Source organism: Eulemur rufifrons, chromosome 27 (assembly GCF_041146395.1).
Source record: "Eulemur rufifrons isolate Redbay chromosome 27, OSU_ERuf_1, whole genome shotgun sequence".
Taxonomy (NCBI): Eukaryota; Metazoa; Chordata; class Mammalia; order Primates; family Lemuridae; genus Eulemur; species Eulemur rufifrons.
The window spans coordinates 17359857-17376758 of record NC_091009.1 but is presented as its reverse complement, the minus strand read 5'-3'; the positions used below and the strand labels follow the sequence as shown (position 1 = coordinate 17376758).

At 45.8% G+C, this 16902-nt stretch overlaps 1 protein-coding gene across 1 annotated transcript in view; it reads left to right on the top strand.

The window, feature by feature from the left end:
- LHX4 (LIM homeobox 4) overlaps positions 1–4090 on the top strand; it is a 40175-nt gene extending 36085 nt beyond the window's left edge. Inside the window, exons 4-6 of the mRNA XM_069459384.1 lie at positions 838–992; positions 1383–1554; positions 3696–4090. Coding sequence (XP_069315485.1) covers positions 838–992; positions 1383–1554; positions 3696–4090 — 722 coding nt within the window. The remainder of the gene's footprint in view (positions 1–837; positions 993–1382; positions 1555–3695) is intronic.
- Positions 4091–16902: the final 12812 nt, after the last annotated feature.

Below are 16902 nucleotides of genomic sequence, written 5' to 3'. Positions count from 1 at the left end.
AACGACGTTTTGCACTTGACTGTGCGCTGCTGAACGCACCCAGGTGCCTGTCTGTGCCTGCCTCTGAGTGGGACGGACCAGCCTTTCACTAACAGGAACTAGAGGCTGGTTCACTCCTCACCCATCGAAGACTTGGGGTTGATCAGTGTATTGCCCTGAAACTCAGACTGGTGTTTTCCAGAAAATGTTGACTGGGACCCATAGTAAGAAAGTCATTGTACATTGCAACTCAGTACACACATTCGTGCAGTGAAAACTAAACTTTCATGAAACTACGCTAGCCCGCATCTGTTCTGTTCTGTTCCATTCTATTCCTATTTCCTCTTTTCATTTAACCCACTGAATTGACTTCACAACCCACTAGTAGGGTCTGAGCGGTAGTTTATAAGCGCTGCTCAGACGGCGAGTGCGGGTGCGGGCTCGGCTCTGGCCGTGCGCCCAGGGAGGCCGTGGCCGTGGCCGTGGCCAGGGGGGTGGGAGAGGGACGGGGGCTTCTAGGCAGCTGGGAACACAGGCCTCGGCCTGGCTGTGCAGCCTCACAGCCCTGGCGGTAGCTCGCGAGGGGTCTGTGCAGAGCAGGTGACGGCAGGGAGGGAACAGTGCATTTCCGGTCTGAGGAAGGGCCTCCCCGCCCTGGGCTGGCGGGGGCCGGGGGAGGCCAGGAGCTGAGGGAAGAACGGGGACCGCGGTCCTTGCCTCTTGGTGACTTGGGAAGGCCTGTCCGCTCTGATGCGCCCCCTGCCTGCCACCGCCCTGCCTAGAGCGGCTACGCCAGCGTGGGGGACCCGGGAAGGAGGCACAGGGAGGAGGCCCGGTAAGAAGTGGTTTTCACTGCAGATGACTCGGAGGCCGGAGCCAAGCGGCCCCGGACCACCATCACGGCGAAGCAGCTGGAGACGCTGAAGAACGCCTACAAGAACTCCCCCAAGCCCGCCCGGCACGTGCGGGAGCAGCTGTCCTCGGAGACAGGCCTGGACATGCGGGTGGTGCAGGTGAGACGGCCCGGCCCCCTGTGCTTTGGGGGACCCCCGGCCTGGGCCAGGATGGAAGGGGTCCTGGGCCAGGATGGAAGGGGTCCTGAGCCGGCCCCTGTGTCTGTGCCCGCTACCTGCAGGAGGCTCAGAGAGCATGAGTGACGTCACCTCATGAGTGGTGACACTGCTCCCCTAGGGGATTTGGGCTTGGGGCCGTGACCTCGGGGTTTTGCCAGAACTGGAGACAGAGTTCTCAGGCCGGGGCAGGGGGAGCAGTGGGCCCCTCCCACTCCCGGCCCTGAACCCTACGGAGGCTCCAGTCTGTTTCCAGGCCCTGCCTCGGGCGTCCTGGGGACTTTGGGCTCGTGGTGGACACCCTCTGAGCGTGTCCCTGTGCTTGCATGGCAGGTTTGGTTTCAGAACAGAAGGGCCAAGGAGAAGCGCCTGAAGAAGGACGCAGGGCGGCATCGCTGGGGACAGTTCTACAAGAGCGTGAAGCGGAGCCGGGCAGGCAGCAAGCAGGAGAAGGAGAGCTCTGCGGAGGACTGTGGGGTTAGTGACAGTGAGCTGAGCTTCCGAGGTGAGCGGGGCTGGAGGGGCGAGGCCGAGGCCGTAGGAACGTCCCCTGGGAAACAGTGATCCTTGACACTCGGAGGGACCTTTCTTGAGGCCTTGGCAGCTCCCTCCTGAACACAGGCTTTTCCCCGACTTGCAGTGAAGGATGGGGGAAATGTTAGTGGCCCTTCACGATGGGACAAGGAGTAGAAAACAAAAGAGCACTGCTGCTGAGATACGGAAGCTGGGGGCCCGGGCCCCGCCAGGCCCTGTCCTGTGGCCTGAGGCCTCCCCTTCTTCCCTGCTGACCAGGGCTCCCTCACCAGCCCACGTAGCTGTGAACAGATGGCCCAGCCCCTCCCCTGCCAACCTCCCCTTTATAGGGACACTGGCCTAGCTCTCACGGTCCCCTAGTGTAGCCCCTTCCTCCCACCCCGGTGGTGGGGAGGCCGTGCTCGACGGGCCCTTTTCCTGGGAAGTCAGCGCCGCGAGTGCATGTGAGACGGGAACTGGCTTCATGTCTGAAATCCCCCCCCCACCACTCACCTCATCCTGTCCCCGCACACGAGCTTCGCAGCATGCGCTATACTCAAATCTGTGCATCAGCAAACTTGCAAATGACCGCATGTTGTCAATCCTCAGGTTGTTTGCAAATAACCATAATTGTTCTCAGTTACTGAGTCCTCAAATGTGGAAGGTCTTCAGCTGGGAGGAAGCGAAGTGTGCTGAACTGGGGACCAGTGTGGCTCTGCCGAATGGATTCGCTTCCCTCGAGCCTCGGCACCCCCTTCTGTTGAGCACAGCCTCCCCACGAGGACCATAGCTTCGCCACCCCCCCCCCAGTGTTGTTGGGTGTTAGTGGATACAAGCGACCGCACATTTGTGTATGTGGAGGGCACGGTTGTCCCCACGGGTAGCCTGTGGTCCCCACAGAGGGCCCTGCTCACGTGGGATGACAGGTGTAGGCAAAAGGCTAAATCACAGTCTCTATACAGTGGAGCTGAGCCTTCACCTTCCCAGTCCCTTTAAAGGGCATGAGCTCCCCGCCCCCCCTTTTCACTGTTAAGGGTGTTACGGGGCAGGCCGCAGAGGGATGGGGCGTTCAAGTCTGCCGTGGGGAGGCCCTATATGGAGTTGATGCAGAGGCCCAGGTGGAAATAGTGAAAGCAGTCTGTGGGACAGGGCAGGGGACAAGTTGTCTGCCAGGAGCACGACGCCCTGAGAGGGCTGTAGCTCGGCCCGGAGGTCTGCCGAGCCCAGGAGGTCACCTCCCCGCCAAACACAGGGCTTGCGCGGCCCCCCTGGGAGAGTTCATGGGCCTGAGGCTCATATCCGGGCCTCTCTCGAGAAGGCCCCTGAATCTCACCTGAGCTGTTGAAAGTCACGCCTGGAACATACAGGATTGTGAAGTCTTGTTTGACAGCTCATTTCTGTTGGGTGCCGATGGGTCCCTGGGCTGACATGTCCTTGGTCTCTCTGGGTAATTATATCATCCTCTATTTCTTAAGATCTAAACTGCTCACCTCTGTTGGAGAGATGAATTCTTTCAAGTGGCAAAGATTCCATTAGACCCCATTAATGAAATTTTTCAAGAAAGAGGAAGGTCCATTTGCCTTAATCAAATCAATTCTCTGTCCCTAGTGAAGAGCACATTGAATAGAGAGAGAAACCGAGTGCTTCCATGTTGACCCTCTTTTCCAGGTAGACCAAAATGACTTTGTACACATGTCTGAGCGTGGTCCTCAGCTGCCGTTATCCTGAGGGCCTGCTAGCTTCCCAACCAACTAAACCAAGCCTTTTCTCAGCTTGAAAGCTTTCGGAGTAAATCTTATCAGCACAGAGCTCCCATTGTGACGTTGATAACACACGACCCACCAAACCTTGGGCATTCTTACTCCTCAGTGTAGCCAGGGTGTCTTAGTACACCAAGCCACATGGGACCAACAAGCTCACCAAGCCTTCTGGGACCTGGGAATTTAGTCTCCACAGGTGTTTCTTGTTTTTCCCCTTGACCTGGGTTGGCCTCTGGGTGTCAGGCTGCCATGTTTGGTGTCTGACCCATGCTGGGCAGCCAGGCAGCTGCCTCCTGTGTTCCTAGGTTGTGAAGGGCAGGGGACCACTGGAGTCCTGGCAGCTGACAATAAATCTCCCTTCTTTTGTCCACAGAGGATCAAATTCTCTCAGAACTTGGCCACACCAATAGGATTTATGGCAACGTGGGGGACGTTACAGGCGGACAGTTAATGAATGGGAGCTTCTCCATGGACGGGACAGGACAATCCTATCAGGACTTGAGGGATGGGAGCCCCTATGGAATCCCCCAGTCTCCATCCTCCATAACGTCCTTGCCACCCCACGCTCCTTTGCTCAGTGGGCTGGATTACGCGGTGGACAGTAATCTGGGCATCATCGCGCACGCGGGGCAGGGAGTGAGCCAGACGCTGAGAGCCATGGCTGGGGGACCCACCTCTGACATCTCCACGGGAAGCAGTGTAGGCTACCCCGACTTTCCAACTAGCCCAGCCTCCTGGCTCGATGAAATGGATCATCCTCCTTTTTAAACTTCTCTCCTCCCCACCCTGCCTGTCCTCCTGGCTTGAGAGAGTATCTTCAAGGATCAAAAGAGACTTGCCTTTTAAGGATCAAACGTGCGCCAGTGTGAATTTCCATTATTTTCAATGGAAGTCCTCCGCTGAGTCCTAGAAGGCTGTGAGACCACACTAGGGCGTTGTTTTCTTGGGGTGGGAGAGCAGCCGTATCTCAGAACGCGGCACAGGGGTGCGCAGCCTGGAGCTCTAGGGATGCTGGCTTGTTGGCTGTCTCCCCTCCTGCCCTGCTTAGAGGCTTTGGCTGCTCAGTGCTTTGGTGGCACAAGGTGACTGTGACAGGCCCCCTTGGCCTTTGGGAACTCTGCTCCAACCGGTGCGTCTCACGCAACGCCTCCCAAACCCCTGCTCTCACCAGACCCAACATTCCCAAGGTAGAGGTGTCACAGGCCTTGAGTACAATAAAAGTGATTTTTGGAGCACCCATACTGAACCCTAATTTGCAAAATAAAAAGGTCAGTTATTAAATGTCAGTGAAAAACTTTGATGACCACAGTTTGATATTAAAAACACGTCCCCTCTTTTTTTTTTTTGCTATGAAAATATTACTTCTTTCCTACAAACCAGAGACTGCTCTTCAGTTTTGGTTTTGAAGAAATCCCATCTACATCACCGAATCCCTGATGGCAAGAGGTGGTTTTCATTGCAGGTGACTCTGAGGCTGGAGCTGAGTGGCCCTGGACCGCCATCACAGACCGCCTGATGAGTCCCCTTGGTGCACAACGTGCCTTGTTAATTTGCTCATATCATTTCTTCCGTAAGACAGGCTGTGGGTTACAAAATGATCAAAGCTAAAACATGGAGAACAGAATGACAATCAGTGAAAACATTTGTAGACACATTTGGACTCCAAGCATGCAATCTGTTTAGCCGTATCAGCCAGCAGATGCGTCTCCTGGAGTCCTCCATCCTTGTAGGGTGAACTATTTGGAAAGTCTGTTTTGAGGGAGTTGGTTTAGATGAGCTTGCAAGTCTGCCCCTGGTCCTGCCCCCTTAAAAATGCAAGCTTTCTCTGACTCAAATGCAAGCTGCCTCAATTGGAGGACACTCTTGGTTGCTTCTAGGAGCTAGCAAGGTTTTTTCTTTGGCCTATTTTGGTTGGGAGGAATAATTTAGGGAGCAGCCCTAAAATTATCTGAAGGGTTCCAAGTGGTCCTTGGGCTCCATCTCTCTGGATTGCTGGTGGGGCTTGGCCAGTGGTGGTGTAGGTCCTCGCTGCTTGCAGGTTTGTGGTACCACATCACGAAGCCTGAGGCAAGGGCAAGGCTGATCCCTGTATTAGGAGCTGCCAGTCCTGCGACAGGCTGCAGTTCTGTGGGGAGTGCCGTCAGGAATGGTGTGGCAATTCCCACCCTACGCACCCATCTGGCCACTAGGAAGCTCTCCATGTGCAAACTGGAATTTAGCCAGCTGGAATTTATTCCTACCCTCTTGGGAAACCATGGTTTGCTTCTTCCAGCCTCCCAGTCTCTTAAATGAGATTAGCAGAGTAGGAAAGGCTGAGAAGGCATTGTCTTTCTTTCACGTGAACTGATGGGGCCACAGGCATAAGGACCCTTCCTTCTGTGGTCACCTTTTGAGGACTGCAAAGATTTCGGCGTGTTGTAGGCAGACTAAAGGAAGAAACGAACAGTTCCTCCTTAGCTGCTGCATCTTTTGGAAGCCCCTTGCCAGGATTAAACTAAGATTAATTAAACTTCTTTAAAATATACAGTCAATAAATTCCTGGATCAGCCTTTAGGCCACCTTTTCTCTGATCGATTTGGTAGAGTACCCTTGTGTTTTGGTGTGCTGCAACTGTTGTGATTTTTGCTTGGGGAGTCTGCAAATGAAGACTGTTTTCTTGAGGTCCCGTGTTCACAGACAGTGGGGTGTTCAGCCCACCCAATTGTGTGCCGTTGGGATTTCCCCAATAACGTGAACATCGGGAGACACAAATGCAAGATAATAAGCCACGTGAAGGAAAGGCAAATGCAGCCGTCTTTTTGGACAGCTTCTTAAATCCACCCTTCTTAGTGGGCTGCTCCCAAAACACAGGAGAAAGGCTCTGCTGGCAATGGGCCAGTTGCAAAGCTGTCCCACCCATACTACTGCTTCAGCTTGACTGTTTGGCTTAGCGACTCATGGGATTTCAGAGGCACTTCATATTTTTGGTGACTACAGTATGGGGAGAGCAGGCTCTAAAAAAGGGAGCATCCTCCCTCTGTGTAGCACTGTTTAAGATCAATGTAAGTTGACCAGTTTTTGGTTTTGTAAGTTAATCATACTCACTCCCAGTTCAATGGTGGAAGAAAGGGAGGCCTTCCTCATTCGACAAGTCTCTTGAGGAACTCAGTGAACAGCTGACGTTGGTCAACAGTTATTTGTTCTTAGTGGGGCTGGCTAACTGGCAAAGCTCTTGAGAGAGCGCTGGGCAGAAAGCAAGGAGAGCTTTATTTAAGTTCCCCAGAGCCACCTCCCCAGAAAGCAGCAAACACTGGTGCCATTTAGAAGCACAGCCACAATAGGTCTCAGATTTTGAGTAGATCTCCCTGCGAGGCAGGTTAGCATTACTGGGCTACGAATGAGCCACTGCATGCCAAGAATGTTCGTTAGCTCTTCTGTGATTGGAAGATGGAGAAGAGCAGGACGTTATCTTTAGATTCCCTTAGAGGCACTCCGCTGTTGCTCAGAAATCTACCACCGGGGGATAAGGTGCTACATGGAAGCTGTTTTCCCCCTTGCTAAAATGACATGGATGAATTTTAAAAGTGAAATGAGACCTTCTAGATACATTTACAATATTTGGACCTGTCTTTGGTTCTAAGAGAGCAATTAACTAGCAACTGTTATCTGCCGTGCCTCGCGATAGACTGTAGAGTAGGAAGCTTCAGAATCCAGAAGCAAATTAATTAAAAACCTCCAGTTCCCATGGCAATTGGTATAAACAACCATGGGAACTGAGGGGATACAGAGGAATCTATATTTGCTGAAAAGTAATAAAACCGTGGAGGCAATACCAAATCTAAGGGCTAAGCTGGCCCAGAGGGTAGATCACGTTGGGAAGCATGGTTCTCGGCCCTTCAAGGATTTGCTATGCAACCTCAGGCAAATTGCTTTCAGTCTTTCTCTTTCTTGCCTCACCTGATAGTTATGGATCTAATGTAAAATGAAAATCAACTACCATATTGATAACGTTCCTGCAAATTAATATAGTGAAACACCAAGGAAAGAGAAAAAATTATGACGTAAGAAAAGCATTTGGCAGTATCCTTAAAAGTATCTCCCGCCCCTCCGTGTAAAACATGAAAGCTAGTAAGATAACTGGGGGCCGTTAGATCTTCATCATCAAGTTCACTTAATGATGTGCACTTAAGGAAGTGTGAGAAACCTGTAGAACAAAAGACATCCCCATCTCTGAAGCTCAAGCTGGTTATTTTGAATTGGCCTCCTCGTGGGGGGCATTCAAGGCTTCTGATTAGCAAAAGCCCTGGTACCTGACACTCCACTCTCCCACACGGCTCCTCCCCTACGCCATGACTGACAGCTCGGTTATAACCATGAAAATAACGACCATACCTCCCCAGCCAGCAGGGTCTGGAAGTCCTGAGGAGGCTCATTTTTTTTCAACATTGCACTTTAAAAATTGGAAACCGTGAGATGAAGACAAATTCAATTAAGCGGAAATGAGTTTTGTTTTATGGCCTGCTGCTGAAGGGCTCTGGGCATGCTGAAGGCTGAGTAAAAAGCACATCACGGGCTCTCTCTTTCTTGGATTGGTCCATTGGCCCCTTTTTGCAGGAGTTGCTCCAACTGCTCTGAAACAGTGACTGGAGCCAAAAAGAGAGAGCTCAGCAAAGTCATCCCATCCACACTCTGCTTGCTAGGACCACATTGAAAGCACAGTTTCATGCTGCTAGCTCTGGTGAGGAGACAGCTGCAGGTCTGGGAGGTGCGGCGGGCATGCCTTTGCTTAGGGAGGCAGAGCACAGGTGCACAGAGGAAGGACACGCCCACTCGCATCTGCTGCCCACCTAGAGACAAGAACCACATCGTACTTTCCCACTTGAGGACTGTGTTCAGCCACACAAGCAGGTTCAGGGCTGCAGGATTCTAGAAGTTGCTCTGAGCTTGCATTCAGACCTCAAAGCCCCAGATCCCCTAAGCTCTGGATTGCTGCCCTCATCCTTCGCAGTGTAAATTTTGTACAGTTAAAAAGAAATGAAGTCTCGTTTCCTGGAAAAAAAGAAAAAGGAAAAAAAAAAAAAAGGACCCACCCATCCTTATTTATTGCCATGTGACTTTGGAAAACAGAAGCCGGTGCGTTTGTTTGTTTACGCCTCCTGTGTGTTGGCATGAGATGTGTACGGTAACGCTATGTAAAATAAATACGTTAATTCTTTAGAAGCTGATGTGTCTTCCTTTTCATTTGGTTCTCTGGAGTTTTTTCTCTTGACATAAACAGAATAAAAAGCTCAGCTGATATGGGATCCTTTCATCACCAGAAGGAAACCAAAAATACAACTCTGAATGCCAGAACTACTTACAGCCACGAAATACCAGAATTACTCAATAAAGGATTGATTATAGTAGGTTCCCTGGTTGTTCCAAAAGCCTTTTCCTGGGGCACAATCCTCTGCTCCCAGACTTACAGAATGGGCAGAAAAAAAATCTGTTGACCACATAATTCTTAGTTACTGTTTGTTCAGTGGCATTTTTAAAGTCTTTCACACTTACACATTTTCTCCCTAGAGAAAGTATGAGCAAATGCCTATATTTGGTGACAGGTGGACAGAGGGATAAAAGCACCTTGTCAGAGTCTCAGGGCTCCTGGACAAGTGTTTTCTTGGAAAATCTCCATCCAGGTTTTTTCTCTGTAGGAGGCTTTATTATTGGGGTGCAGGTCTTGAAGTTTAACTGGAATGGAAAGAGCAACAGAGACTTTTTAATTAAAATTTTAAAAAATTAAAGTCACAGCTTCTTCGGAGCTGGAGTTTCACTGTGGAAAAACTAGAGTGCTTTTTCCATGGGTGACGAGTTTTGTGTGTTTGAAGAGAGGATCCAGAGCTGTCCTGTCCCATATAGCAGCTACTAGGCACATGTGGCTCTTTCAATTTAAATTAATGTTAAATAAAATTGGAAGTTTAGTTCCTCACATCAGCCACACTTCAAGGACTCAGTAGCTACATGTGGCTAGTAGCCACTGTATTTGGACAGCACTGATATAAAACATTTCTATCCCTGCAGAAGGTTCTATTGGACAGTGCTGATGGCGTCTGTTTGGGGAGAATGGGCAGGAAACATCATTCATCACACATTTAGCTACTAGAAACAGTCTGAGACTCCTCAGACAGTGGCAGCGCCAACTTCTCTGCAATCTAATTTTGTGTGTGGCAGTCCCCTTTACCCCTTTTTTCCTCCTTTCCTGGACAGAGACAACTTAAAAAAAAGCACTACGTACGATGACGACTTGCTTAGGCACAAGGCAGGAGGCTGAGCTCTGGGCCTCTGCGTTCCCCAATCAAAGCTGCCACCAAGTTGTGACTTAACCTAAGTCCTAGACGCACTTTGTGCCCCAAAGTCTGCTGGGTTAAATGGGAAAGATATTGCCCACCAGGCAGGAGACCAGTGATATTACTGGAGGGATTAAAGTAATGGAGACCCAAAGCTCTGCTGTCAAGGAGAGACATTTATGGTCCTTTGCCAAAGTCACCTCCCGTGGTAAATGCTTTCTTAGGCTGAGAAAGGCAAAAGACCTTACTGGGAAGGGTGGAGGGAGATGAGTCTCAAATGGGAGTAAGGGTACTGGTACAGAAGGACTCTTTTTCCTTTTCACTTGCCCCATCCCTTGGGTGGTTACGACAGGCTCTGTTGCTTCTAAATTTGCTTACTCATCTAAGTATTCTGGAGGCACTAATAACAGGGCCCCAGAATGCTGGCCCATGTACACAGTAAACACCAGGCCTTTGGGTAGCCCGATTCGTCTTCCATCCTCAAACCCCTCATCATCAGTCTGTCTATATTGAGTCTTTGTTTTCAATACGCTGTCAAAGACTGACAATTCATTGGACCATTTCCACTTTATGCTCTAGCGTACACAGCTCCCACCACAATGCTAACCTGGTAACTGTTTGCAATTACAAAATGTGCTCAGCTCACAAAGGAGAGAGGAGATGGTCCTTTTTTTTTTTTTTTTTTTTGGTGGCTTGGTCCCTGGAGACCAGCTCCTGAGCAATCTGATTTTCTTTCTGACAGGGACTTTCTAAAAGGACAGCTGCCTAAAGAAGAATAAAGGAAAGAAATTACTAGCTAGAAAGAAGTAAGACCCACTAAGGAGAACAAGTGGAGGCCCAGCAGTCAGTGTTTCCATTGCTTTCCTATCCTTCCTTCTCCTTGGGCCCAGGATCATACTCAGCTAAAATCACAAAAGAATAAAAAGAAATCAAAGGCAGGTCAGGGTATTGTAGATTTTAACCTATTGCTAAACTAGAAGTAACATTTTGAGGGGTGATCCTTAATGTAATTGTACATATTTTCTCAGATTTGACATTTGAGACATAGTTTAAAAACCGTCCTTTGCAGTCTAAAGGGACAATTGTTTCAATCCTTTGCCACACTTCCTAGAACAATGCTGTTTCGGTTTTACCCCTCAGAATTCCTGGTGTCTTTCTTCCTAAGTCCCTCTGCCGGCTGTTCGGGGAGTACCGATCACGCTCACTTTGGAGGATGATTTGGATCCTGGCTGTCGCAGGGAAGTAAATAGTTCAGCCACTGCTGTGGACAAATACCATGAGTTAGGTTAGGAAGAAGAAAAAAAAAATCAATGTTTATAAAATGGGGCCAAATCATTAGGAAGAGGGAAATTTTATTATCATCCTTCTAAAAGGAGTAATAAAAATAAACCATCCAAACTATTAAATAAAGGGCTTTTAAATGATCAGCCCTGCCCTAGGAAGGGTATATCACATCCTTTCAGGAAAAGGCAGGCAAGGGCTTTCGCATGTACCATTTGTCTCTTTAGAATCTTTTCATTCATTTTCTTCTCTCATTTTGGCCAGTATGATTTCAGGATTTTCCTTTAGAATCCTTTCCTTTTGGTGCTTTTTCCTTTGGCCACCTCTGCAAACATAAAAATTGAATTTAGGTATTATGCACAGATGGGTATGCTATTTTGTAGTTAAACTGAACAAGGCGCAGGCTGTCCCTGACAGGACACACACTTTCCCTTCTCAAAACATTGATATGATCACGCATGGCACCACGGAAGGGGATCTTAGGAGCAAAAGGTTTCCGTGTGACTTACTCCTACTTTGTTCAGCAGACCGCTGACCTGTCCAGAGCTTACAAGGCTGATAGAGACTGAACCGACTCTAGAGCTGTAGGAACGGCTTTTATTATAAAAACGATTTATCTTTCTTTCTCTTACTTGTTTGCCAACCCTGGAGCGGGATCTCCTGTTGGTTGGGAGGGGTTTGGGGATTTGGGAACGGCTGGGAATTGCTTTCTGAAAAATAAAATATAGACCCCAAAAAGTGGTCTTGGCACAAGCCTAAAGTTGGAAATAAGCAGTTTTAAAAAAAAGAGGCCATTAAAATGGTAAATAGGTTTCAACAGATGGCTTTTGCACAGCAATGGAAAGCCCAGGCAAGGACTTTGGGGTTAAATCTCATATTTTAGTCACCTGGGACTAGTTTATTATTTCAGAAAAACAAACATCCATAAAGTTGACAGCTCCCTCCCCTGCTCTAGAGTGAAGTCCTTGAAGGCTGCCTACTCACTGGCCAGCTGACAGGTGGACGCCTGCATCTAGTGACCTCGGGAACTGAAAGTCACTTTTGCGACACCTGTCAACTACAGGGCTTAAAGCTCACCCAAGCTGGAGGAATACGATAACGAAGAAACTAATATTACTGCTGGGCCAGGACTTTTATACTCCCTGGGTGTGCTGGCTTTTTTAAAAAAAATCATTTTAACATTTAATGCTTCTCAATTAAAGTGATTTCCTGGAGTGTATGCCAAGCTTCGTTTAGAATGCGCATTAACCACTTTCTGTATCAGTAGTTAAAGGCACTGAGGGATTTAAACAGCAATCCACAAGTCTGTTCAGTCAAGGTTTGGCGGAATAAAGCAGATTATAAACAATAATATATGTCTTTCTCTTCTTTTTTTGGAAGGGTTCCAGACTCACAAACGGAGCTAAAGTGCTATAAACATATCCAGGACTAAGCTTTGGGCTCCACAAATGTACTCCATGAAAGCCATGGGCACTAGCGGTGCCACTTTTCATCCTGCGTGTGTGCGTGTGCACGTACTTTAAAAGAGCTTTTTATTACACAAAGTGTCCATCAACTGAACTTACCTTCTAAATATTAAAATGGAAACCAGGGTTGCTGTACAAGGGAGGGGAAAAATAAATCCTGGCTGCAGTGGATGATGAATTTGTTGCTGCTGCCTAGGGCGGCCCATTGTAAGTCACCTCTCTAGTCCTTAATGCTCTCATGGTCCCCTATGTTCAGCCACTGCATCCAGTTGTTTTAGGTTCCAAAGGGTCTTTTCCCCCCACTTATACAAGAGACTCACCCTACGTGTCTAGAGTTCCACCGAGAGACAAAAGCGTGCTGGGTGAGCAGCTCCTCCTGTTTCCCATCTGCATTTTAACCTCAGTGCCAGTACATGCATCCCCAAAGAAGAGAACAAAAAATATAAAGTAATGATGTGTATTCTGTAATTGGGCCAAGAAAAAGTGATAAAACACAGGAAAGAAAATTTTGAAGAATTCATGCATAGAAGTAAAAATACAGGTTGAGTATCCCTAATCTGAAATCTGAAATGCTGCAAAATCCAAAACTTTCTGAGTGCCAACATGACACGCAAAAGAAATGCTCATTGGAGCATTTTGGATTTTTGGATTAGGGATGTTCAATATATAACGCAAATATTCCAAAATCTGAAAAAATCAGAAATTAGAAACACTTCTGGTCCCAAGCCTTTTGGATAAGGGATACTCAACCTGTACTAAGTAAGAAATAAGCTATGAACTCTTAATAACTACTGTGATCCACACAAAGATCATGCCTATTTTTAGGGAGGAGCATGACAAGACTATTTCGGGGATAAGTGAATAAATACGAGGTTAAATAGCTTTACCTATTCAATCCTTTAGTGCAATGCCAATTAATGCATATTTGAAAAACTGATCATACTTCGTGCATAATAAACATTTACTGATAAATATAACAAGGAAGCATATTTTTTTTCTTGTGTCTGATAATCACTACACTTTGACCCAAAATCTCTCTGGTGAAGGAATTGTGAATAAATTACTGAAATAATTAAAGATTCTCAGGGTAAAGCTCTAATAATGATCACAATTTTTCAAATCACATGATTACAAAAGACTGTATCAAGGTTACATTATAAAAAGAAAGGCCAATGTGTATATATACATATATATAAAAGAGGCATCATTGGGCCACCAAGAGGCCCGATAACGCACCACTGAGTGTGGTTGCTTTTGCTTATTCTGATAAATGTAGTTCAGGGAAAACTTTTGGACTTGGCATCAAAAGGCTTGGATAATCACCCCGATTCTGAATAAATAAGATCATGTATGCTGAAGTGCTTTATCTTAATATATAATAAAGCCTATATAAAAAAGTGGGCATTTACTGCTTCTGTTTGTATGCCCTTGGATAATTTCCCCAGCAGTTCTGAGCTTCAATTCCCTCATTTGTAAAATAAAGAAAATGTGAATTATTTCTACTTCTACAATTATTCTGAGGTTCAATTAAGATGCTTGTGTATAAAGCCCTATACAAATGTAAGGTGTAATTGCTGTTATTTCATTGCAACTAAGATATCATTGATTGTAAGACACATTAGTTTATGTATCACTAAGAACAAATTGCTGCCAATTCAACTATGACATGCCATTGCTTGTAAAAGAGATCCAGTTTTGGATATGTTAAAATGTGAAAAAATGTACATCTTAGAATTGATCAAAAACAGTGTTAATAACTACTACGAAAACATTTGACCCAAATGACCTTAGGAATAGGATTTGAAATTCACTCATAAATACTTAAACTCAATTATTTTCATTACTAAATTGTAGCTGGTGGGTTACATACCTGTTCTATGATAAACATTTATTTATAAAGAGGAATTTTCAGGGTCTTGAAGTTTGGTAAAAGCTTTCATGTTTAAATTTAAAAAAAAAAAAAAACATTTTAAAGTCTTTAAGTTCAACTGAAGCATATATTTGCCTGGACACTAAACACTTCTGCAACCCAAGCTCAGCTCTGCCACTGTCAAACAAGTTGTTCATTAATCTCAGAGATGCTGCATTGTACATGGAATGATAACCCACAGCCAAGTAGTTAAACCTGGCAGGAAGCTAAGAAATATCTATTTAATAGTAATAGAAAGGTTCACTGGATTATAGCAACCTTTTAGCTGGAAAATGCTGAAACATTAAAAAAAAGATATACTAGGCTGGGTGCGGTGGCTCACGCCTGTAATCCTAGCACCCTGAGAGGCTGAGGTGGGTGGACCATTTGAGCTCAGGAGTTCGAGACCAGCCTGAGCAAGAGTGAGACCCCGTCTCTACTAAAAATAGAAAAATTACACGGACAACTAAAAATATATATAGAAAAAATTAGTTGGGCATCGTGGCACATGCCTGTAGTCCAAGCTACTTGGGAGGTCGAGGCAGGAGGATCGCTTGAGCCCAGGAGTTTGAAGTTGCTGTGAGCTAGGCTGACGCCATGGCACTCTAGCCTGGGCAACAGAGTGAGACTCTGTCTCAAAAAAAAAAAAAAAAAAAAGAAATAAAAAGGAAAAAAAAAGATATACTAGATATAATTCCAGATACTATACCTTGGTTGTTACCTTTCTACTTGACAAGCATAAGAGAGACCAATATGTGGCCAGTTGGTTGACTTCTTATATCTTTATTATAGACTTAATTATAATAGGTTCAAAAGATTTAGTTAGTTTCTGATTGGTAATTCATGACTTTCTAAGAGACTTTTTGAAAGACACTGGCCTAGAGCAGTGCCTTAAAGCACACGGAGATGATTCATAGATTCTCATATGATAGTAAGGTTTTTGAAAATTCAGATACTGATTTCAACATACGAATTTTGGGGAAAATAAAAAAAAATGAAAATTCAGATATTGATGACAAAAGAATAGAGATTTTGGAAACTGATTTTAGAATGCACTTGAAAATGTTAAGTTGATGGCTATAGTGATAGCTTTGAATATAAATTTGAAACCTTTAAAATAAAATTATTAAAAAATAGGTTATAGTCTTTGTTTAAAAACCATATAGCTTTAGATGTGGCAATACAGGTAATAAAAAACTTGTCTATGAAATATCAAGTTCAAATTGCAAAAGAGAGATGAAACAAGAGTTCCTTGATAGCTTCGTGCTCAGGTAATTGTTCTGCAAATTTGAAATGAATAAATAATTTTTGATATGCTAATGTCTTAAAGTGCACAAAGTAGTATCAATTAAAAACTGCATGCAATACCTTGGTCACTTTATTATAACTAATGTATGTTTCTTAAAACACATTCAATTAATGTGGAACATGAGCATATTTAGCTAAACAATAGGTTGCAATGTAGCTAAGATTATGGTGAAAAAACAGATAATGAAGAGAATGCTCTCCTAGAATTACAGTAACATTTCAGCATGTACACTAACATGCATATCACTTCCACAGATAATTATTTCAAAGATGAATAGTCTTGGTTTATATCTTAGAAAATAAGAAGTTAGGATAGAAAAATAAAAAACACAAAATAAACAGTATTACTATGCCTCATTTTTGTTATGGAAGGGCTTGTTCCAGAAGGACAGGCCAGCTTAAGCTAATGAAAATCTTGTTCCTGTTGAGGGCTCCACTAAACAAGTTTATTACTTGTTATCTTTTTTTTTTTTTTTTTTTTTTGAGACTGGGTCTCCCTCTGTCACCTGGGGTAGAGTGCGGTGTCATCATAGCTCACTGGAACCTTAAACTCCTGGGCTCAAGAGATCCTCCTGTCTCAGCCCCCCCCCGCCCCCGGCCCCCCGCCACCCCTACCCCTGAGTAGCTGGGACTATAGGTGACGCCTGGCTAATTTTTCTGTTTTTGCAGAGACAGGGTCTTGCTCTTGCTCAGGCTGGTCTCAAACTCCTGCCCTCAATCAGTCCTCCCGCCTTAGCCTCCCAAGTGCTAGGATTACTTGTTACCTTAATAGTAACATTTGTTAGGAAAATTATTATCTTTTAAATGGTTATCTTTGCATCTCAACTCATTTCTTATTTCATGTCTCTTCCTGTGACAACGATTTACTTTCCTTACATAGTAAGAACTGTCAGGGAATTCCCGGATGGAGTTCTTGCCGCGTACATGAGGAAATCGTTGGGAGCCAGTTTCCAGGGTGGCATACATGTCTACATTTTTAGTAAAAACGAGCAGCTCTTCTGGTATCCAGAAATAACTTCAACAATAACACATTACATAGACCCAAACAGGCCTAACGGTTCAGGCCTGAGCTTTCTTACAGAGACTGCCGCTATACATGACAGGGTCATTACAGCCAATTGAAAGGGCCCTAAAGAAATTCCTCTCCTGTTTTGTGAAGGTGAGTTTAAGAAATCCTGACCTAACCCTGATGAATCCTCCCAAATCTGTTTCAATCCTAGAGTGAGGTTGCTGAATATTATTCTAAAATGCCCAAGGTTTTGAGGTTTTCAGTAAATCTGGTTGTTCTGACTTCTATACCCCTTATGTGAC